The sequence below is a fragment of the Lupinus angustifolius genome, chromosome LG16 (assembly GCF_001865875.1).
Source record: "Lupinus angustifolius cultivar Tanjil chromosome LG16, LupAngTanjil_v1.0, whole genome shotgun sequence".
Classification (NCBI taxonomy): domain Eukaryota; kingdom Viridiplantae; phylum Streptophyta; class Magnoliopsida; order Fabales; family Fabaceae; genus Lupinus; species Lupinus angustifolius.
The window spans coordinates 2,421,729-2,447,850 of record NC_032024.1 but is presented as its reverse complement, the minus strand read 5'-3'; the positions used below and the strand labels follow the sequence as shown (position 1 = coordinate 2,447,850).

The 26,122-nt window shown below is 28.2% G+C and overlaps 1 protein-coding gene and 1 non-coding gene across 3 annotated transcripts; one reads left to right on the top strand and one right to left on the bottom strand.

Annotated features, from left to right (window-relative positions):
• On the top strand, positions 15,929-17,526 carry LOC109328923 (E3 ubiquitin-protein ligase BOI-like). Of its 2 annotated transcripts, XM_019562565.1 has the most exons (4): positions 15,929-16,149; positions 16,256-16,426; positions 16,484-16,604; positions 16,830-17,526. In XM_019562565.1, exons 1-4 carry the CDS (start codon positions 16,091-16,093, stop codon positions 17,370-17,372), a joined length of 894 nt encoding a protein of 297 aa, XP_019418110.1. In that variant the 5' UTR covers positions 15,929-16,090; the 3' UTR covers positions 17,373-17,526. The 2 variants fall into 2 exon arrangements, with proteins under 2 accessions (XP_019418110.1, XP_019418109.1); XM_019562564.1 differs by having other exon boundaries at positions 16,256-16,604.
• On the bottom strand, positions 24,911-24,982 carry TRNAQ-CUG. Its single transcript has one exon. It is a non-coding gene; the product is annotated as a tRNA-Gln (tRNA).

Genomic DNA, 26,122 nt, shown 5'->3' with positions numbered 1-26,122 from the left:
ATTACAACTTTTATAGCATATTCTGAGTATGGGTATTGCTTATAAATCAATGTAGGTTCTGGACAGGGGTGAAAAGATAGAGCTTCTGGTGGACAAGAGTGAGAACCTTCATCACCAGGTTAGTAATTAATACATCAAACTGCATTGTAGGATTGGGATTTTTTGAAAAAAAATCGCATCTATCAATCTCTCTCTATATATATATATATATTGGTGCCTTTATTATTATTTGTTAAGTGGATGTATGTTCTAGATTTCTATATAGAAAGGATGTTCTTCTCTTTTGGTGTTTTATTATCTCCCAGTCCTGCTAGTGGCATCTACTATATGAAGCACAGATACTCAACATGACAGGGACAACCAGACACATACCATTTCCGATATATATATATATATATAAAGATTCGTTTACACTCAAGTTAATTACATTAATTACATTTCATTAATTACATTCAATCTCAGTCATTTATTTTCTTAAATCCAACTGACCAAACGAGTAAAGGAAATAAATGATGAGAGAGAAAAATAGAAATTTTAAATAACTTTTAAGTTTCATCATTTGGTCCGTTGGATTTAAGAAAATGAATGGCTGAGATTGAGTGTAATTAGTATAACTTAACTTGGGTGTAAACAAATCCTTCATATATATATATATATATATTATATTAAAATGTCAAATAAAATTAAACACACTCAACATGATTAGTATAACTTGTGTGATTAATTTTTATAGACATTTGCATGGCCAATTGCAGAACTGTTTGCATGGTTACCTAAGAAATCCAAATACTTGGTATGATACAACATAAATATAGGGATACAGGGAAAATTTTGAAATTCAAGAAACTATACGATCTAGATACATTTGCATGACTGCACGAGTTTATATAAAAACATTCATATTGAAGTAGAATATTTGTTAAGAGACATTGGTCATTTTTTAAATACATAACCATCATAATCACAATTAAAAAAAGAAGCTTATCATCATAAAAGGCATAACCTATTCGATAGAAGAGGGGTTAGGTCAAGTTTGAACAGAAGACGTTATAAAAGGTATTATATTGATTAGGTCAATTGAAAAAGGGTATTGTATATAGGAGTGAGGAACATATTTAATAAAAATAAAGTAGGCCAAATGTATTGAGTAGTATTTGAAAATATCTGATAAAAAATATAAATTTAATATAAAATATAGAATACTTTCTAGATACGAATTTGGAAGCATCTCATCTCATGCACATTAGTGCCAGATTCATGAGTATCCTCCATTTTTTTGAGTATTGGGCTTCATAGATGGTTACTGATGGGACTTACTATGGTCACCTACTATTATCAATATGTAACAAATTGTATTTTACCAATACATTCATGTATATATACACACACTAAGAGACATCATATGAACTTATATTTTTCACCATTTGAAAAAGCTTGGAGGCTCTTCACAAAGAAGATTTCAAAACAAAGGAATGAAGGATTAACTATATTTTCCGCCTTTAGAAGAAGTATGTCCATAATAATGCCGTAAACTTAACTTGAGTATAAAGAGGACAAGTAATGATATACCTTGATTAGGTAAAGTGCATTAAGCTCTTAACTCCCTTAAGCTAATCAATGGTAGACACACTCTTACTTGATTAGCTAAATTGCATTGTGATCTTAGCTACTTTAGCTAATCAAATGCAGATATACTCTTACATTCTCACTTTATTAGGCTCATTTGAAATGAGCCTTATCTTCCCCTTTAATCAATTCATGTGTAATAAAAAACTAACAAAATTTATAGTCTATTTGACATCTTTCTCCCCGTGTGGAAGTTTTCTATACACCCATCAATAAGGATGTCTAGTCATTATGGGTGTTGGCTAAGTGGGGTGTCCACCATGTATCTTGAATAAATCTTGAACATTAATACTTTCATGAAAAAAAGTATGTAGCCTAAATTATCTTATATGAGTAATACATTTTTTACAATCTCTTATCTTCGGAACTCCTCTTTTAAATTTTCTATTCAATTTGTAAGCATGTAAGTTGGTAATACTATTTATTAGTTAACAGTAACATACGGCAAAAAGAAGTTACATGAACTATCTGACAATCTTCTTTATAGATAAGCATGGGAGATATACAAATACATATAGTAGTTTTACAACAATGTCTATCATCAAAAGGGAGTTGGGTCTCCGGGGCTTGCTAGGGTAGGCCTCACGACTCTATGAGTGCGCTTATAGAGGTATTTTAAATTACCCACTCACGAGGTCCTCATGCTAGTATTAGGATTTGAACTCACGACTTTATGGGCTATGAACGAATTTGTTACCAACGGGATCAAGTGATCAACCTTAGTTGGCAAAATCAATTTTTTTTATAGAGCACAGTTTAAGATCAGTTTATATTTAAGGAAAAGAACTGCTGTGTGTTGCTTTTCCTTTTACAGTTTATGACCAAAACAAATAGAAAAGTTCTTTCAAATTCACGTTTCTACTTTTCTGTTTTGAATATGGGCATGCATTTTTGCCAATTTTTGAGAATGTTCTCTTCCAGGCACAAGATTTCAGGACTTCAGGAACCAATATTCGTAGAAAAATGTGGCTGCAAAACATGAAGATAAAGCTGATTGTATTGGGAATTTTGATAGCACTGATCCTCATAATAATCCTCTCTGTGTGTCGAGGATTCAACTGTGGAAAATAAGCACCATTCTCAGAGGCATATTTATCTTGGTATTTCAATCTTGTGATTATGAGGAAAGTTATCTAAGTATATCAAATGGCTTTGTATATGTAGTAAAAACTAAAAGACAACAAACTCTGTATGCTGTGCACACTTTGTTCTACTTAAAAATGCTTTTGATAATATAAGTTGAGTTGTCCATTGAAGTTCAATTTCTATTTGCATTATTATAATGTCATCAATCATGCAAATGAAATTAGTGCCTTGTTTCCTTATCTTATTCTTTTATGATTCTAGATTCATCATACAATCAAACCTATACAACTTCAAAATTAGTTGAGTTATAAACTATAGGGCACACACCCTTTTCTCAATTTCCATTGTAAGCTTATTAGAATATAGAGACGAGTACACATTTGTTGTGTCACTCCATGTGTCATGAGCTTGTGATTGATCAGAAAAATATATTTAAGTTAAAATTTAATTATTAAGTATTTTCTTGATCAATCATAAACCCATGGTACATGGAGTGACACAAAGTGTGGGACAACGAATGTGCTCCTTATAGAGACTAAGCTTTTCCAGCTTCATATATGCCTATCACCTACTTCTTTTCAATGTTGTTTCATTATTACCAGTCAAACTATAGTTGCTTTTTTGCTTTGGTGTTATGTACATTAATAGCTCCATGAACTTGGTCAATTGAAGATTTCTTACAACAAATGTAAAACATAACAAGTGAAGCAATCAATATTATCAATCCAATTATTACACTAGCATTAGGCAAATGTTCAAAATCACTAGCAAACCCTCAATTACTTGACCTTATCCATGGGAATTGAAACAAACATTTCACGTGTATATATATTTTCATGGTCATAACTCAAAAAGATAGAGAATAAAACTCTCAAAGGAAGACTGAAAATTTATTTAATTCATTTTGATGCGTTGAGTTAGAATAAGTAGTATATCTATCAACTTAGTCTTATCATGAGAAAAATATGATTATAAAACTAGCCCTCAAATTGCATAAGATTTTTGTGAGTTTGGTTTTGGAAACAAAGAAAAAGAAATTGAACATGTCATATCATAAGTATATTTCAATACACTTGTATTTCTTTTTCTTCCCTCCAAAATTCAACTTGCAAACAAATTCATTTTTTATTTTGTTTTTCGAGAGAAAGGAATGAAAGAGAATGTTGATAGCCATGACTCATGGTTCTAATGACTTCGTTTTCTCTATTATTTCCCTTTAAAACTTAACTCGTAAACAAATTTAACTTATGACATAAGTGATAATTTCAAGATCGGAACTTTAAAGAACCACACTTATTGTGACAAATCAAATAGCCAGATTTTCAAACTCATGTATTGTAGGAAGCTGGAAAGTTCATATAATTCAACAAATGTGTTGCATGGGCTCTTACTTTGAATGACCCAATTCATACTAAGCATTTCACCATTTGTGGTTTTGTTTGTGGTCCTTGTCTCAGTAGGAAAAGAGACCAAATGTTATATTCAACTAGAACCTCAAAATTTTCAATAGTTGAACATAGTAAAAAATGACCCTCCATTTAAAGTCAAAGTCTAAGTTAGCTAAATATTTCTGATTCTATTGTCTAACCCAGATTTGTAACCAAATGACGCAAGGCACTCCCTTCAATCAAGGACAATTATGACCCTCCATTTGTTCATGTCTACCAATACATTTAGATGAAGAAAACAAAAGAAAAAACCAATATAAATTTGTCAGGGTGGCTTGTGAGAAATGAATTTTTTAAGTCTTAACACATTTCAAAATAAAAGAAACTTAGCAATGCTTAACTTTGATTCTAAGGTACCATTCATTTTTTTGGTATAATCATGACATCTTCGAGCTAATCTCTTTTAAGATGTGTGATTGTCTCTCTCAACATGTGTTGTTCTCAATAATTAAACTTTAAACTTTTTGACCTATCTAAAAATCTAATAGGGTCTTACACTACTTCATTAACTACTTATAGATATTTTAAGGTACAATATGAAATCGTATATACATTTTATCAATGTGTAGACATCATGTATGAAAAAATCAAATGATTTTGAGAAAGTCAACATCAACTAGGCTGCTTCAAACTTCAAAGGGTCAAGTCAGGTGAAGAACAATAACTGAAAATAGTTGACATTTTGAGAGACATTAGCAAGAAATAATAGACTTATAATCTAATCTAAGTTATAGTAATTAATTAACAAATAATTAGACGCAACAAGACAAAAAAATTATATAAATAATTGATTCCTTGCTTCTAAGTTAAAATGATCCTTTTATAGATGTGAACCACTATAATAAATAAATACACAAGTTGTGAGAAGGGTCAAGCAAATGAAATGGTCTAAATCAGCTTTAAATAAATGGGGTATAGTTACTGAAAATGACACTATTAAGTATACCCCATACATGTCCTACCCCTAATATGTCTTATCGAAAAATATGTCTAAATTTTTCACTTTATGAATTTGTATAATAAAAACAAGTGTCAAAGTTTCAAATTATCGCCAACCCATTAACTGTAATTTTAAAAAATTGCTTTTTATATATAGAAGTTGATTGTGATCACACAAATAATCAGCTTTTATAAGAAGCATATTATTACAAAATTTAAATCTTAAAATGAAAATTTTGGTCATTATTTAGATGGTGCTAGAATTTGAACCTAAATCATTTCTCTAGATCTACAACAACTATAAAAAAGGCTATGGATGAAATTTGAAACTGAAAATTCTTAGAGCATCATGGTAGTCCAGTTTATTTTTTTAATTTATATGTGATGTTTTTTTTTAAAGTGTAGCTCTATGAAACACAATTAATTATCCATTTACCCTTGAAAAGAATGTGTCCAATTATGATAATTGGCAAAAATGTTTCATCAAATGTCTAACATTTCTCTTGTTCATGTAAGTGCTAGAAAGTTGGAATTGTTTTCTGAATTTTTTTGGCAACAATAGTTGTATTTGCAAGAAAGTTCTAGGAAAAGAAGGATATTTCATCATGTTATTCATCTAGACATAGTTCTTGAAAATTAAATTAATTTTTATATACAAAAACAAGATGATAATTGATCATTAGACCATTATGTGAAATAATTATGGAAAACCTAATATATCATCCAATATCAACATGATTATTATATTAATAAGTGCATATCAACATGATTATCATATTAATAATTGTTATAAGGATATTGTTTAAGAAATATAAGTTGAGTAATTAGAAATCCAAGTTCAGGATTTCTCTAAATATAAAATACATCACTTTTTAATACAAACTAACTTTTTTACCTCCCTTAAATAATGTCTCAAGTACAATTGTTAACATCCCCATAATATAATGATGTCAATTGAAAACTGTGATTTAAATTTAATCTCATGCAAGCCACAACACGCTGGAAATATATTTCTTTACAAAGTTTAGATCACTCTATGTATCCTTGTTTTCAGTATTTAAAAAATTAAAATATGAATTTAATATATATCAATTTTATATTTTCTGATCAATAAGAATAAAAGAAACAAGAACTGGGTGAAAAAGCTAAGTGCATCTTATTGATTTGGGAGAAGAAGTTGTCACATGGGTGTTGTGACAACCCTTAAAGTTAGCATTAAAGAAATTCATAACTATGTGGAAAGAGAAATGTATGTTATTGATATGTTACCAAAGCATTTTGTTCTTTTCTCTTTTTCTTCTTTGGACTTTAGCTTGGTCCTGCACCATTAATAATAACTCGTGGAGTGTCCACATACAAGTTTTGAACAATAAAAGCAAAAGATTCAATTGTCCTTCCATTATTTTAGGGTACAAATTGTCCTCTCCTTCAATTTAATGTTCTTATTCGCCTTCTCATAGTAAGGGGGATCTACTATTTCTTTGGCTATCCAAAAATAATACATTTCCACTTTTTTAATAATATTTGGCTACATTAATTGGTTTTATTACAATTAATTTTTTTGGTTAGTTCTAATATTTAATTTTGTTCTTATTTCAATTTCAATTCAAACATGGGTTTGATTCACACTCCATGTTTTAAGAAATATTTACCATCTTAAAAGAGGAAAGAACAAAGTCCTTGTCCAAAAAAAATGAGTTGAGAAAGGCAAATGTATAGTTAATGTCTTGCACCAAAAAAATACCCATGTAGGAATTATATCAAGGATGGTTAAGCATATTAAATATGAATAAAAATATGTTGTCTCAGAGTTTATCTCATATAATATCTCGAATCAATAAAAACATGTCATATTTATTAAAAGAAAATTAAGCATTCATTACTATTGTTATTTTTACTTCGTTATCATTGGTCTGAGACAACACATGTGATATAATATCCCACATCATATAACTTCTTGATGTAAAAACAAAATCATGTATAAGTACTCAAGTTTGTTTTTTGTGACAATTATTGGGCAAGATGATGTCCTTATTTTTATCACCTATTGAGTACGTAGGGCACTATTAATTAATGAGATCTTATCTTCTTTCTGAAGCAAAACAGCAAATCAAAATACTTAACGAATCATCAATTGCTTCATGAAAATTAAAATATAGAGTATATTTTTATATTTGTTTTAAATGGGTTTCTTACCTTTCTAATACTCAAGCTTTGTTTAATTAGTTTATTTTATGTGCAAAACAATACGTACATGAATCTGAAGAGAAATTATTATTATTATAAACATCCACATAATTTAATTACATATGATGAAACAGGAATCATGATCCTCTTTAGTACTGGATAGACAAATTTTTATTTGCTTTGCGTATTTTCATATTGTTTATGATATATTTATCTCTCTATTATTGGAGATGATACTAACTCTTGAAATCAAGGAAGATAATTGTACCTATAAAACATCAAAGATTTGCACTAATGTAGCATTAACTTTAGATTAAAGTAATAACAATGTTGGTTAAGGAAGTGTGAATGAATAAGACACAATGGGGTCAAATCAGTTAATCTAGATTAGGCATTGCAATTAAAATAATCAGATCTGCTTTCTTTTTCTATTAGGATGATTATAATTTATTATAAAGTTAAATAAAAGTCAGAAATCTTTAACATTATGGGACCTTGTCCTCTCCCTTTTTATTTGTTCTCTCATATCCCAAATTCTATCTCATAATTTATTTCATGTCAATGATAATAAAAAAATAACAACAATAATAAAAAATTTAATTTTTTTAATTAATATATCATATTTTCGTTAACATAAGATAACATATAACACTATATTATAGAGAAATCTTTATTATATTCTATTAATTACTATGATTTAGTTACCCACTTCAAATTTGCACCAAAGAAAGGGCTCCATACATTACTATGATTTAGATACATGTTTCTTTTTAGTTTTTACTCCATATATTCTTTTATAAATGTCATTTTAATTTTTTTATCAAGGAAATCATATATCTTTTAACAAAATTAGTCATCTTTTTTTCTGTTATATCTTTCTCAATTCCCATTTCCACTTTATTATTACATTCCCTCCTCATTATAATAATAAAGATAAGAATATATTGGGGAAAAATAAATTAAAATTGTCTTGAACTTTGACGCTAATAATTATATAAGAAAAAATTCTTAATTTTTTTGGATAAAATAAGTTTTTTAAGAAGTAGCATCATGATGCTGATTTATGCAGGGATCCCAATACTTTTAATATTTATTTATATTATATTTATATATTTGTTTTTTACTCTGAGTAGATTAATTTTAAAATATATTCAAATTTTAGAAATTATAAACATTTTATTCTATTTATTCAATTTCCAAAGCCTTATGCAAAATAATAACTTTTAACTTCATTTATTATTATGATACATAAATATTGTTATTATAAGTTTTTTGTAGGTAATTTATATTATGTAAGATTCGGCTAATCCTTACTGCAAATTAGTAATTGATATATTTATAAAAAACATGTTAAATTTTTATAGTATAAATTTATGTTTGTGTTGCTCCACAACCTTAAATTTATGTCATTTTATATCAAAGCACATGTGGGTTTTACATTCTGATGTGATATTTTCCTAGTACAATAGTAATCCAAAATCTTACAACAATACCTAAATTATATGAAGAAATAGTTTAAGGAGATCCATATCTTGCTACATCACATGGCTGCTCAATGAAAATATTAATAGAGGTTGAAAAACATGTCTTAGTGCCCTACTTTTACAGTTTACAGTTATATCATTTTTATTTATTACAATTATTAAAAAATGTGGGGGTAAAAAATAATTTTAGAAAAGAAAAAAATTGTTTTTTCTCACAATGTAAAAGATTCACATCATTGGCATATATATTTTTATTAAATGTAATTTCTTTTTATGCAAAATAATGTATGAATGATGTAGTTACAACATCGTATACGCCTATTAGAATGGAGATCATTTGTCTCAATTTAATGTCCTCAATTATATATCATACACTTATATCTAGACATGTAGATTTAAAGTATTATTTATTTATATTTGTAAAATAAAATTAAAATAAAGTATTTTTTTTATCTGGCTGAGGGAAATGTGACTAACGAAACGCCACACGAGCCTTAAACTTATGTGAGTTGGCAACGCATGCTTTTGGTATTTAAAAGTTTAATATGTTTTTTAAGTTTTTTACTGATTATTAGCAATTACATGTTGAAAAGCTTTAGAATCTCAGTTAAAGAATCTCGATAAGGTATGTGAGTAGTTTGTCCAAGCTATTTATTCTATTGGATGGTTTTATGAGGTTGTTTTTCATTTTAGGAAAAGTTAGATTCCCACACGATATAGCTAGCAATCAAATGAACCAACTCGGTATTCGTTCAAAAATCGATTCGTTATTTAATTTGATAAATTTGATTCATGAAATAAATGAGTTGAACTTGAGCTGGAACTTAAGTTGGATATAGTTCGACTCGTTAGGTTCATGAATTGATTTGATAGATTTATATTTATATATATAAATAAACTAATTTTTTTATATTTATTTTTATTATATATATAAAAAAGGATTATATTTATATATAAAAAACTTTTTAAGTATGTTTCAAAGTTTAATTAATTAGTTGAGTTGTCCAAATGAATCATTCGAGTTGACTTGAATAGTTCACGAACTTTAACCGAACTGAATTTGAGCTAAAAAAATAACTCGGATCGAATTTTGAGCTGAATCAATCCTTATCGAACAAAGCTATGATTGGACTCGGTTCGGCTCGTTTCTAGCCCTAATCAAAAATAAAAATTACCTATATACTCAAGTCGTGCTAAAGTATGGACCAAAGCTATGGATTCAAAGTCCTCAAGCTGTCCGAACGTGTTTAGGTAGTTGAGCCATGTTTTGGCTTAGGTCTATTTTTCATTTTCCACACCATCAACCACGTGGTGCCAACTAACCATTTTGGAAACTTGGCATGTCTAATGTACCATTCCTTTAACTACATTGATAGTTAACGAATATTTCCTAACGATATAGACCAAATTAAAACTTTCAATTTTTAAGAACTTGTCATAATTATTAAAAGAAAACTTGTAGGGCGTAAAAGCAAAATACACTAAACTTATTTGGACCAAAACCCATCACACCAAATCACATCATTTTACACACGGAGTGGTAAGGTTGATGTAGTATTTTATCAGCCACATAAACATTTAGTGAAAATTTCCTAAGATAGAAACTAAAATCAATTTTTTTATATTTAAAGATTAATTGCAATCAAAAACTTATAGAGACTAAAGCTAAAATGACTTTAATCTCTTCTACACCAAAGACTTAAATAAACCTTAAAATTAATATTATATGGCCAATTGGAAAAGTTGTGGGTGTTCTCCTGGTTATTGTTGAATTGGACATCTAAAATAAGAGTAAAAATTTCTCCGTTAATGGAGAAATAAATACGATAAAAAAAAATAACAATATAATAAAATATTTGTATCATTTTAGATATAATGGAATAACACTTTTACAATTGAAAATACAAGTAAAATCAAATATTTGTTTATCCGTTAATAAAGAAGATCATTGGTCCGAAAATAATTTTGCATGTATATTAACTTTTGAAAACACTTGACATTGTTGTCTTGTCCATATATATGTTTCGAAGCCTACATTTTACAAGCAAATGTAACCACTTGTCTGAGTAGTTAGGTTTTAGAGCTGTCATTATAAAAGGACATGTAACATGTTTGCTTCGGCTAGCATCTAATTTGCACGTTATTCAATTTTCAAGCCCGCAATTTAATACTTTTTAATACAAATTTAATTTTGCAATTTAATAATTGTACTTATCTACGGATTTCAAGGACACCAATGCTGGCTTCCCTTGGAGTAATTTAATGAATAACATAAGTAGCATCCATGATAAAGAAAAATAAAATATTAAGAGTTTGATAAAAGGGTCATTATCTATAGTAGTATATATACTTTATCTATAGTTTGATGCTTTGTGTTTTTCTTCTTCTAATTGAAACATTATGGAGACTATTTTGTTATATGATATGGGTTTAGTTCCAAAATGATAATAGGTTAATTAAGTGTATGGTTTTGAAGGGATATAAATTATTTTGATGATAGAAGAAAGTTATAACATATGACATAGAGGAGAATGATGATGTGAGAGGTGGATATGGGACTCAATATCTCAATTTATGTAGTCTTTCAAATTGGTAATGTTAGATGGCTTAGGACAAGGTGGGTGAGTGTTCCTTTTTATTTAACTTATATAGTTATCACCATATTTGATATTGAAAATTATTTATTTGCAATGGTTTTCATAAATTGTGAACATGATGAGTGAGAATTTCAATAAAAGGGGTTCTTAAGGGGGGGAAACTAAATATTATATCATATTTGAAGATTTTTTATTTTAAATATCAAAGATGAACTCATAGACACATGTAGAAAAACCCCATTTTGTATTATTTTACTTCACAAAAGCAATCAAATTTAATTTGAGGGCAATGTGATATGTAGGTTCAATCTTTAGTCGAAAATTGAAAGTTTGATGTAAATCTATGCATGGGAATGGAATAGAAGAGGTGGTGTTGATTGTTTGTTTCCGTGAAAATGACAATTCAATTGCACCTCTTTTCCATATATGAAACTCCAAATCGGATTTAGAAGAGGAAAAAGGGAAGTTACTTTATTCACATCTATTCAATTAAAACATTTCTTCTATTAACTTATTTAAAAGTCGGTATATATTTAATAGACTAATTGATCTGTCTTAAAGTTGACAAATCTAATAGCTAATGCCTGTTAATATGATTTACATTTTTTTATTTATATATTGTATAAAATAATTAATATAAATATATAAATAAAATTATATACGTTCACCTATTAGTTTTAATAGTTTTTTAAGAAGTGTGACTCTCACCTTATATTAAGATTTAATATGTATACAATGAGAGTGTAAGTATTTTTTACACTGTCAACAAATCGTCCATCATTCATATATTAATTATCATCGACTCTCAAATAAAAGTAATACAAATCAATGGTAGATGATGTGTCAACAGTGTAAAAATATTTACACTGATGATGGGTTGATTTTAAACTTTTATACTAAATAGATCCTATGAGAAATATGAGTTTGACTTATTTATTGAAAAAGTCATATTTGTTATATGTGAAGTAATAGGCCCCTTATATGTTGTCTAGTCTATTTCTACTCTTAATTCCAATGGTAAATATTGTAATTGTTCAACATAATATCTCATGTTTTCTCCTACAAAAAATGTGTTACAACTCATGTCTAAAATTCTAAGTAAAAGAAATATTCCCATAACATTTTTGTCTATGGTTTAAGTGTACTTATTAGGAAAACAAGATTATTTGTAATAAAATTGTTACTATTTTTCTTGTAATTCCTCTCCTCACTTTACCAAGATAATTGTTTTCCCTTTTACATAAAACCACGTATGCAATTACAATTAAGGGTATATAATTGACCAAGAAATAAATTGTTTTGAAATTTTAAAACAACATACTATAAATATGAATAAAAAAATCTGAAAATTGACAGTTAATAGGAACAGAGTCATAATTTATCATGATTTAATCAATGGAAATTTAATAATTTGACCAATTCATAACACAGATAAAACTTAAATTATTCTCCTTCATTTTTGTAAAATGTCATTTTTAATCAAATTTCCCCGAATTATGGGCCATGCATGACTAGAACTGTGCCCCATTTCATGATCATATCGAATGTAACCTAGCTAGCGTGAACATTCATTTAACTCCAAATTTTAAGCACCAAAGATTATAATTTGAGAAAACAAATGTATATATTTATAGTGTATAAGTTTGATACACTGTTATTGCAATCTTTATTATTTATGTTTAATTATTATTAATTTTTAAAGAAAAAAAAGTAATCAAGTATATATAAATTTTTATACTCTCCCTCTATATAAATATTACATTTTTATAATAATTGAATCTAATCAAACAATGAATGAACCTTGGATGAAGGAAAAAGTAGAAAAGTCAGAAAGTCAGAAAATGTTGCATTCAAACTTCCTAGCACTACCCATTGTTGACCATGCATCTACATCACATATGATGTATCTTCACCACACCAGATTACTCACTCCCCCTATATTTCCGTACACAGACACAACACAGTGACAATGACAAAGGTTACAAAAACGGGGAAACCGCTAACCAACATAAGTGGGTCCCGCTTAAAAGAACATGGGACCCACGTACGTGGCTCCTTGGAACTCATGTCACGCACTCGGCACGTGTAACCCCACACTCTCATCCATATCACATGTTCTCTTCATATTTTACGTTTTCTTTAATCAATAATTAAGTCCTTCACGTGCCATCTTTCAAGTAATGTCACATTAATTATTATGGTTATGTGGGAAGATACACCCTTATTTATTTCTTCCCAAATTTAATATAATTAGTTTTTCTTCAAATTTATTAAGAAGTATTGTATTATTATTATAATTTCTTTAATTACTTTGAAAATAAATATAGTTGTTTTTTGATTATCTACATATTAATTTTAAATGTTTTTAATGAGGTATTCTTAACATTAAATCTTTTATTCTTTATTTAGTAGGGTAGAGTTAAAAAAGAGATAAAAAGATAAGTTGAAAAGAAATAAATTATTTCTTTAGTTTGGTTGAGAAGAGAGAAATTGATAGAGTAAAAATGTGTATGTCCACAAAAATTCTCTCCTCCCATAATCTCAATTCACTTATAAAATAAAGTATTTGTAAGCAAAAGTAATTTGGGTGGATATCCATAGATAATTTTCAAATTTGTATATGTGCTTATTTTACTGGCAAATTAGATTACAAAATAGACTCTTTAAAAAAGAAAAAGAAAATATGATTTTATGTTAGTTTTAGTTTAAGAGTTTAAAATCTATATAATGATAGTGTAAAATTTTTTATATTGTCAGCACATCATTTACTGTTAATTTGTATTACTTTTGTTTGAGAGACAATAATAATTAATAAATTAATGGTGAATGATTTATTGACAGTGTAAAAATATTTACACGGTCAGTATATACATATTAAATCTTTAGTTTAATATTCGTGTAATTTTAATATAATTTTTTTTATTGCCAGTTCATTATTCATTATTCTTATATGTGATGTCAGTTTTATTTAAAACTTAATTATAACTAATAAATTAATAACAAATTATTTAGGGATAGTACAAAAAAGGCTAGTGTTAAATGATAAAGAAATAAAGATTGGCTAACAGATAAGATATAAAACATTTTTATTGAGTTAAATTTAAGCATTAATATATTTTGAAATTAATAAAAAATTGATTGAGATTTAATGTTTATCCTCGGCCGAGGCTAGAAAAACGTTTTTTTATAAGCATACCTAATAGAATTTGCTAATTTCATTTGAACTAATTTGGATTCATTCTAATAGTAAACACGCTTATTTTATTTTAAAAGTCATAGATTTCAAAGAGGATTCATTTGAACCATCCACAAATAGTATAAATGTGAAAAGTTTATGAAGATGAATGTTTTCAAATATCATGATGCTAATTCAAAGAATGTTGTGACGATGTTTTCAGCAAAATCAAGAGAATTCTAATTTTTTTTACAAAAAATTGAAGGTTCAAATGATTTTTTTTATATTACGAATGATATTTTCTCCCCTTAAATTGAGCGGAAAATAATGATTATCATCCATATTTTGTTCTCATAATTATTTTCTTGAACTTCATGATGGATTTATTTCGATCATTAAAAATATAATGCTGTCTAATTAATGACATACTTATTATACACATCTAATTATTTATTTTCCATATGAAATTTATGGATAAAAAACTGTAAGAATATGACTTTGATTTTATACTGTCAGTTTTATTTTTGCTGTTTATGTTTTAACTTTTTAATGATTTTTTTCTAATCTTTTTATATATTAAGAGTTTGATACATATATATTTGATTTTCCGATTATACTATTTTTTACTAATATTGTTCATTTCCTATTTCTTTGTTTTTCATAGTTACATATATGAATTAATTTATATCAAACTTTTATATTATTTAATATATATTTTTCAAAACTAGGGATAATTATCTTGTTAAATGGGTAAGCGTTCAGTTCTTTGCCCAAAAGTTAAAGGTTTGATTCTTTATCTCATGTATAATTGTGTAATAATGTAAGATTTCGCTAGATTCGTAGAACAACTAAAATGTTAAAAATTAGATTTTTGGAAGCTACATACACTTATTAATAGGAGCATCCACATCCCTAATTTCTTACCTAAATGTGGAGATACTCTTAATAATACAAAAAATATGATAGTTGACATTGGCAGAGGAAGCTGTCACTTAAAATATGGAAAGTTAATGAAGAGTAATTTCGTTTGTAAGGAATACTTAGAGATTATTATGCTTTATTGTTTATCATTATTAACATGTTTTTGTTACATAATCAATATGCATATTTAATATTAAATCAAAATAGTCAAAATAATGGAATTAATTTCCAGAGGGATTGAAAGTAGGGAATAAGTTAAAAGAATCCAATCCCATAGACCAAATCTGACAATCCATGCTTTTATCTTTTGGTAATAGAAAAAGGATAGTAAATTAAATTTTAATTATAATCATATATAATTTATTTATTCTTCCATAAAATGTGCTGAAATTTTATATATCTAGAAAAGATGCTTTTGACTTTCTATGTGTATAAAACACCCACAAAAACCATAGCCTAATATAAACACAGATCCCATTCATTCATTCAATTCATTCATTCAGCGTCCCTAGTATTCGCCACATATATTGCATGTTCTACCTCATCTTCTTCTTATATATTTACTCCTTTCTTCATCACTCACACACCCAAATCTCACATAAAATCTCACTCTAAACAACTATACCTATGGCAGTTGAAGCTACTTACATGAATCTATTACCTTCTCATCAATTATTCACTACTAGGTACACACAAAAAACTCACCATATACTATGTATTTATTGTTACTTGTTGGTTAATATATTGTTTTCAAGTTTTGCTAATGTGTGTTCATGTTTGTTGTTTGTGTAGAGAACCAAATAACAATCAACAACAACAACATCAGCTATTGTATTCTGGTATATACAATAATGCTCAAATGGATTCTACAGCTATGAATCTACCTGGAAAAATGGCTCAACCTTTTATGCCATTTTACCAATTCAATGTTTGTGATGCAAACAAAGCAGATAGTGGTTTAACATGCCATAATATCCCTCTTCAAAGAAAGAGACCTAGAGACTTCACTACTGAGTTAACCTCTCTCCCAGTTCATCAAAAGAACAAGCTTTTACATCAATCATCTTTTATAGACCAAGATGTTCTATATCAAATCCAGAATCAACAGCAATGTGAGATTGAAAGTGTACTTGCCCATCATGTAATTTCTCCATCTTTCAATTCAAATTTACATTTTTTTTTTGTTTCAAAAGTACAATTTTGTGAGTTAAAGGTAGAAACTGTTCAAGTATGAAAAGTTAGTAGTAACTGAAAAGGGTATGATAAAATTTCAAACTTTACCTTAAAATAATGATGGGTTTTTATTATTTTATGATTTTTTTTTCTGATTAATTAATGTGTTTTATGATTTGAATTTGAAAAACAGGCAGAAAAAGTGAGAATGGGGTTGGAGGAACAAAAGATGAGGCAATCAAGTATGTTACTAGGGACAATCCAAGAAGCAATGGCTAAGAAATTGAGAGAAAAAGATGAAGAGTTTCAAAGAATAGAGAAAATGAATATGACACTTCAAGAAAAAGTGAAGAATTTATGTGTAGAGAATCAAATTTGGAGGGAGCTAGCACAAACAAATGAAACAACAGCCAACTACCTACGTAGCAATTTGGAACAATTGCTAGCCCATGTAGGCGAGGACAACCACGTGGCGGCGGCAGCGGCGGTGGCGGATGATGCTCAATCAAGTTGTGGAAGCAATGGTGTGGCGGAGGCCGGTGAGGACACGGCAGCGTCGGTAGCCGTTGGTGGTGGTAGGAATAAGTGTAAGAATTGTGGGGTGAGGGAGTCAATAGTTTTGTTGCTTCCATGCAAGCATCTTTGCCTTTGCACAAATTGTGGGTCCACTATTCACAATTGTCCTATGTGTGATTCTAGAATAGATGCTAGTGTGCATGTTAATCTCTCTTATTAGGACAACTAAGATTTATATTTTATTATTAGGATATCAAAAAAATTAGAGAGAGATAGTTTTAATTTATTATATTTTCTAAATTACCAAAAAGATAGTTAGAAATGAAGGAAATAGATTTTATAATTCTTTTCTTTATATAGAACCTTGTTCTATTGGCTGGCTTTATTGATACATTTATTTGATTTTTTTTATATATTTAAATATGGATTTGTTGATTTTTCATACCAATTACTGAATATTATGGGAATTAATTATTATTAGAAGATACTATGTAATACAATCATATACGTAATAGATATAATGTAAATGGTAAGGCGTGTTAAGAGATAAGAAAATATCTACTTTTGTTTGTAAAATATTATCCAAAAGGAACAAAATTGGATTATTACCCAAAATTATATTTGAGAAAATAGTTTGTGTAGGAGATATGATATCTTACATTATCAATGCTTTATTTACAATTTATGTGTTAATATCATATGTTAATTGTCATATACTCTTGAATGAAAGTGTTATAAATTTATACATGATTTGTATGTTAATTGTTATTATTTTTTTAATAAAAGTAACATTCTTGTACGACAATATAAAAAGAATGTAATATCTACATAATGTAGTATAAAAATTTATAAATAATTAATACATTCACCATTCATTTATATTACTTTTTCAAAAAATAATAATAAACATGAATATTAAATGATGCAGTAGTAATATATAAAATTTGTAAAATATTAGTGAATAAAAAAAAATCTAATATAAACATCTTTAGATATGTGTATGTTAAACTCATATTTTATATTTAACCAACTACACCTACCTCTTGCTAACTTCTTTTTTTTTTTGTGACAATATGTAATCATGGAATTCTTTTTCCTATATTATATTAGTTGGTGTAATTTTATTAGATAGAGACATAGTTTTCTGAGAGATATTATTTCAATTTGTAACTATCAAACCGATTTGTTAAGGTTCGATATACTAGTAGATTGATTTGAATGATATAATTGAAGATCATTGTGTAATTATTTTTTATGGTTAAGACTAATATATCAAGGTAAATAGGTAATATATACTTACCTTCAACTTTCAAATATATAAAAAGGAACTATATTATATAATCATCAATAATTATGCAATGAGAAAATGAGAAAGAAAATGAACATTTTCTAGATTTACGACCAAATATGATTATGAGATATATAAAATATTCTATTTTAAAAGAAAGAAAAAGTACAAGAGATATGTGTGTAAGGTGTCCCCCATTTAGTAAACCTTTGAGTGAATAGTAGTTGGAAGAGAAAGAGAAATAAATCCTAGTGTTTGGAAAGTAGTAATGGGAGCATGAATATTGAATAGTGTGGGCACACACACCAATGGTGTATGGTGTGTGAATATGACCATATAAGTGGGCATCAATTCTAGAAACGACTAAGATGAGTGGTTTTCTTTTGTTTGCTTTCATTATTTTGGTTTGAAGGGGCACCAAAAAGTCTTCAAAGTTGAGGTAGCCCTAAAATACCCCATAGAGTGAAAGCAAATAGGTAAAAAAGAGAAAAAATATATATTAGTTTAAAAGAACAAGGGCACCATAACATCATGGGCAAAGGATAAAGTTTCCTATGTCAAATCAACATCATTGTTTCTTGTACCACTACAATGCACCATTTTCATAATGGGATGCTTCCTTATGTCCTCTCTCTTTCTCTTTATTCATCACCTCTTCTCTTTTTTAATTTACTCACCCTTTTACTATATCATCACTTTCTTTTTGTATAAATTCTTTGTCCCCACCCCTCCTTCAAAACTTGCATCACACGAAACTTTTGTTATCCTCCTATTCAAAATATTTCTAAGAGAACCTTGGTAAGTTTTGGTTACTTTGGTATATATTAAATAAAATAGATATTATATGAGATTAATTAGATACACTACTTATGGCTAAGTATTTTTACATTAATCTTAATGAAAGATAATAGCTCACAATCACTATTATTAATACCAACTATATCGGCTGGAACATTGATACAGTAATATAATGATTTGACCAATAATTTATTAAGTAAACTGCATATCTAATATGATGAAACTAATTCTAAAAACAAGTAAGTATATTACTTTTATTTAAGGTTATTAATTATATTTTAATCAATTGTTACTGTATATAACTTTTAAGGTAAGTTAATTATTATAAAAATATTTGTTTAATAAGGCAAAATTCCACACTTGATAACGCAATCACTCCATTCTAATTTAATCCTATAAATATTGACATATATTATATTTTTATTTAAAATAAATGTTATATATAATACATTAACTATATATACTTTTTACCTAATTAAAACAAGGAAGTAAGTACGTGTTGATAAAAAAGTAATGATTACTATATTATATTTGGATTTAAAAAAAAGTTAAACTTATTACACCAATAATTTGGTAGATTTGATGTCAAAATTTGTCATAGTTTCGTGTGTAGGAATTAATGGTCGAATCTACTAGTACAAGTTTACCAAATAGCAATAGAGGTATTAATGAATGGACACTTTAACACCGATCAATTCTATACAAAATTTAGCAAAGATTTTCAAAACTTTAAATTGAACAAATATCCTTAATTAAGCTCATAGTTAAAAGAATGTTGAGATTATTCACTTCCCATTTCTTAGTTATTCTAAATATAGGTTAAACATAATAGAATGATAAAACACAAAATTTGCATCTGAATAAACTTAGCATCACCTCATATGCTGATCCAGTTTCCACTATCTTGTCTTTTATTTTGTCAAAACTTTTATGGTAGGTGTTATTATTAAAGTATTGCTTAATATGGGTTCAGTGACCCACATGTATATTAATGAACCAAAATATTCATAGAGATCTATCATTTTCAGTCTCTCCTAACTTTATCTTTTATCTTTTCCCAAGACACAAAATCTTGTCTTGTGACTTGTCTATCACCAAAAAAGAAAAAGGAAAGTATAATTTTAGTTGTACTTCTACTTCTCAATTGGGATGGAATGATTGAAATTTTCATAGATATACCTCCTCATAAATACCCTTTTCTCCTTTCCTATTCAATTACCTTTTTATTCTTTTTTTTATGTCCACCACCACCTTTATATATGCTTTTTGGAACAAAATCCATTCTTGTGCAAAGGAGCAAAATACTTTCTTTTTTTCTGCTCAAGTTCTAACCACCAAAAGCATTTCTCGAAATCATTAGATGCTCTCTTTTTTCTCCATAATATTTCAGTTGCTATTTTTTTTAGAATTTTAAAAGCATTTTTTATCAATTACTAAACGAATTAAAGTTAAAGTTCAAAATAGAAACCCTACACGGGTTGTGGCATGGATCGTTGGCCATATTTATTTACCTTAACTTTTTGCACACTATTTTCTACTACTTTTTCTCGATTTTAGGGAGAAACAAACACATTCAACATCACCAACAAGATTCGTTGGTATAGTTGTGTAAGGTCAAAAGATCAATAGTTCAATTCCTGATAAAAACTCTTGTTAGAAGACACAATCATATTCTCTAAAATGGATTAGTTCATTACCCATAGAGTGACGAGACCTTTAATAGTATAAAAAAACACAATCAACATCATGGGTCCTATAGTTTTTTTCTATCCTTGCGGTCCAAACAACAAAAATAACTTCTTCACCATTCCTTCCTATTTCCCCATAAGTTCAAATGAATAAGCCTAATAGGAAACATATATTTTTATCCTCTTAACTTTATTATAAAATAACTACAATTACTCGGCCATAATAAGAACCATATATTCAACTTTTCCCTATTTCCTTTCATATGCTATAGTGAAATTTCAGCTCACATTAAGTAGTATTATTTGAAGAAATCAAATTTAGATTTCTCATATGGTAAAATATGAAGTTATGTTGAATGCATGCAATAGAAACGAGGTGGGTAAGATAATAGTAGTGATACATGTGCGTGTGTTGTTGGGCATGCATTAACGTAAGCATGTGTGAAGTAAAGAAAGTGGGATTAAGACACAGTAGAATCTGACCCTTCATAAGACACAGTACTGACACAATTTCAGCATTTCCATTGTATAATGTGTGAACAGAAATTGATGGCCTATTATTACTCTTATGTAACCTTACATCCATAACATTACACCACACCATTTCACTGACATTTCAACAGATAATGGATTGAGAGAGACATATTCATCATCATCATCGATGCATTAATACCAATGAATTGAAAATAATCAAAAATGGGAAAAAGATATAGAAACAGGTGTAGGAAATAGATATATATTGTAGACTGGTCACTATCTCTGTCCTTTTAATGTTTCTATCACCTAGAACTCAAATAATACATAAAAAAGGATTAGTTAAATACTTAAATTAGAATGCACCTCTCTACTTGTCACATTTTCAATTTCCTAACCACTAATTGGGAAGTAATCATTATACGTTACTTACCACAATAGACAATATCAATTTTATTCTTATTTTTGTCTCACATATTATTTCATAATTTATTATAATTCTTCATGAAATAAAAATAATATTTACCTTTTTTCGTACAACGACAAACATAATTTTTATTTTTATTTGAGTAACACAACCTACCCTACACTTTTGTATTCATGCCAAATTTTCGTTCTCTTTCCTCACTTTTTCTTGGACAAGAACGGTTCTTATTTAAAACAAAATTTACAAAATAAGAATGACATAACAGAGAACATAGTGAGAATGTTCTTATTCTATTAAGAACAACCTTAAAAATAATGGTTAGGTTAGTCGTAAGTTCTCAGAATTTGTTTTATAGTCTCAATTTTATTCGATCTAGATATATAAATTTTACATATATAGTTTATATCTAAATTGCTTTACTAATTTTCTTACACAAATATTAGGACACTGTTGATATACGCCCATTAGACTCAAGCAAAATAAAGACACATTTAACACACAGATAATCTCATAGCTAAGCATATGAACGTACATAAAAAACAGAAATACACATTTATGACTTATTTGTCTTTACATAAATGGACAAATCTGTACTTCAGAAAATTACATGCCCATGTTATCCACATGTAAAATAGAGAGAGGCTTATAAACTTTTTCAACTGAAAAGGTTTAAAAGTCATTAAATTTATACATGACACGTAAAATAGTACTAGTAGTAAAAAGTGTTTTCTAATCCATAAAATATATATCTTATATATATATTAATCTAAATCCACATCAGCCAACCAAATCAAACAAAATTGGTAAAAAAATATTTATATTTAATTCTCATTACTATTGACACATAAAAGAGCAGAGGAGTTAAACTCATATAAGAAAAATAAATACGGTACTCCCTCACGACAACATGACTAAAACAATAAATAAATTTGATTTGTTTCAATTGAAGAAGTTTAGGACTGAATCAGTTTAAACATGATATGGCACATAATAATAAAAAGTAACAAGTTTCTTAATTTCTTCAAGCTTTCTAAGTTTTATCTTTGTGAACTTCTCATGTGAGTTATTATGCAATATATATTTTCTTTAAATGGTTCAAATGAATACATTTTAAAAGGAAAAGGTTAACGAGATTCATCCAAATTATTTTCATTTATCATTGACATGAATGAGCAGTAATTACCCATAAATAAACAATCAATTACATAAATCAATACAATCACCTATTCACAAAGAAAGAGTTACATGAATACATGTGTATATCAAGATAACCAATAAAACCATAACAACACATTAAACACTTAATCATTAATAATAACACAAAAAAGCAAAAGTACTAAATATGACATATTATATATGTTTATATGTAAGTTTTTCTCTATATGTTACCCCAACTAAAATAATAAGACTCTCAATTAAAAACATAGTTGATTACATAAAATCATGACATTTGTCACTATAAAATATATAAACCAGTAATATTATTAACCATTTATTTATATAATATAATTATATAAATAATAGATGATATAGTTATAATATAAAAATTGATAAGTTATAGATAAGATACTATTTTTTCCCATACTTAATTACTATATTTAATGTGAGATTGTGGTTGAATTGAAGACCCCAAGTTGGGGAAATGAGAATGGTGGGGACTTATTGATTAGATTGAGTGTGTCTAGGGGATAGTGTTGTTTTGGCTTATTAAGGGTGATGACACATGATCATGACAATAATATATATATATATATACATATAGTGCTACTGTTAGGACAGAACTGTAACCATGGGTTATTGTTTTGAAAGTGTTGTCAGTGGGGTTGGTCCCTCTGTGTCTCTCTCACTGCAAACTGTCCTTGCAAATACAAATATCACTACCACTACTCTATTGTCCCCACCATCTGCCACAAACTTCACCTCCACCAAGTAAATGCTTCTTCTCTTTTCTTATTCCATTTCCTTCAAATTCAAGAAAAAAACATTACTTTCAAATATGGACTTATCTATTCAACAATCATATTTTTATTCCTATGTATAATTGGTTAATAAGAGTGTATATAGATATTTAAAAATGTAAATATACTTTTTTGGAACTACCAATAATATCTCCTCACCCATTTGAGTAAGTAACTAATCTTTTCGGGTGTATAATTGTCTTTTTCAATAAGTGTTGCTCACAACAATCGAACTGTGACCTTTTGATCATTATAAGACTAGACCAACTTTGCTAAAAAAAATTCTTAAAAAAATGTCAATGAAGCTGAGTTGTTATGGATATTAATTCAACTCTCAATAGAGGCAAACAAATTTGATGCATAGTAACAAATCCTTAAACTTTGTGTCAATATGAAATATATTTTACTAAAGAAAAATAAAACTTATTTTGATAATATCTACAACTCGAAAACTTGGACAGTTGAGTAGATTAGAAAGCACTAAAAGTGGGTCACGTGAATTTAATATTGTGCAAGATTTATGGTGGTGCTGTAATTCATGTGAATCATCATCTTTGATCAGACCCTAAAGTATAAGAGTTGGTGTCGTTGTTTAAGGTATGCAAGGCCCACCATGAGAAAGGGAAACACGTAATTAAAGAGATGGGTGAACCTCGTGCTTTTATAATATTTAAACTTTATGCCATATTTGCTTAAGTCTTATTATTTAACACTATATATATATAATATAATATAATAGTCTAAGTCTTATACGTATGAATGAAACAACATTAACTGAAAATGAGATCTTTATTTCAAAATATATGATGCAAAGATTGTTACACCTGTTGTTGTAAAAAGTGGAAGAGTAAGGAACTATGTCTGTATCCCTTCACAGATTTGATATGACTATAGAAGTTTTAGGTACTCTAAGCTGAACAAGAGTTTTATTGAATATAATGTTCATAATAGTTGTCACTTATCACATACACAAATCTCTCAAACCCATGGAAGTTGATATCAGGGAGGGAGAATTGAGAGTATTCCATGCCAATTGTTCTGATTCTTGAAGAAAGTGTGTTACTAAGTCTTCAGAAACAAATATTTTAAGAATAGAATGGATAATAATTAAAAAATAGGAATAAAAGGTCCCACCGAGATTTGAACTCGGGTTACTGGATTCAGAGTCCAATGTCCTGACCACTAGACCATGGGACCTTGTTAATATTGCATTCATACTTATTATACAAATCTCTCACTTCTAGATTCATTTGGCTGCTCAAGAACAAAAGATTCAAGATTATTGGCAAGTTCCAGAACTTGTTCACTCAGTATCATCAAAAGAGGTACCTCCATGTTTTTGTCAAATGTTATATGTCAGAATATTCACATTCAAATTACATTACCCATTCTGCTTTCATAGAAACTCCACTTTTATAGAAAAAGTTAATGTGTTGTTCAAACTGAATCTAGTGTAGCTGCTAGAATACAAACATCAAACTTCTTTTTTATATACAAACTACATAACAAATTAAAGTACCCAAAGAATAGAGAGATATCCAGAAGTGAATAACATACATAGATACAACAATTGCACAAGGCTTATCGTAATTAATAGACTAGAACATTTTTTCAGTGTTCATCCAAAAATTGAGACATAAAACTGAGAAGCATACCTGAACAATGCTAAGGAAAAAAAACAATAGTACTTCAATTTTGACATCCATCATATTATATAAAGTTCATAAGTGCAAAAAATTGTTAACATAAACATAAATTGCTAACCTGATCATACAACAAGTGAAGGCATAAAAATTACGGTTTTTGTGTACCCGATAACCCGAATAGCAGGAAGTTGTGATGATCTTTCCATGAACACTCCAATTCTAGAAAACCCAGAACTTGAATTCTCAACCCTAGCTATTGATATTCATCAAGGTCTTCATCCTTCAACACTTCCACTACAGGCTCATTACTTTCTTTCCATAGTTCTTCATATTATTCATCTTCACAACAACTGCAAAACTCAACTTCCAGGTACAGAAATTTCAACTAGCCATTACAACAAAATCTCACCATAACCCATCAATCATAGAAACTTCAACTAGCAATTACAACCAAAATTGAGAATAACCCATCAAATAATCGATTTTATTAGTAAATCCCAAGCAAAAATTACAAAACTTTTACAGGAAAAAATGGTCCCTTTTGGATCCTACTGAAGAATAACAAATCCAATCATCAAATTGAAAGTTTCCAAATATAATTCACAAATCTCATCCCTGGAGAAATGAGACCATGAAACCTAAAAGACATCAACTTTGGTGTTGTAAATCAGAGAGAAAGGAAAGAAGTGAA

Bases quoted from the DNA above. Each gene is read 5' to 3' on its own strand.
- LOC109328923 (XM_019562564.1), top strand. From the start codon at position 16,091: ATGGCAGTTGAAGCTACTTACATGAATCTATTACCTTCTCATCAATTA. The intron at 16,150-16,255 runs GTACACACAAAA...TTGTTTGTGTAG, and splicing joins CATCAATTATTCACTACTAG to AGAACCAAATAACAATCAAC. The intron at 16,605-16,829 runs GTAATTTCTCCA...TTTGAAAAACAG, and splicing joins AAAGTGTACTTGCCCATCAT to GCAGAAAAAGTGAGAATGGG.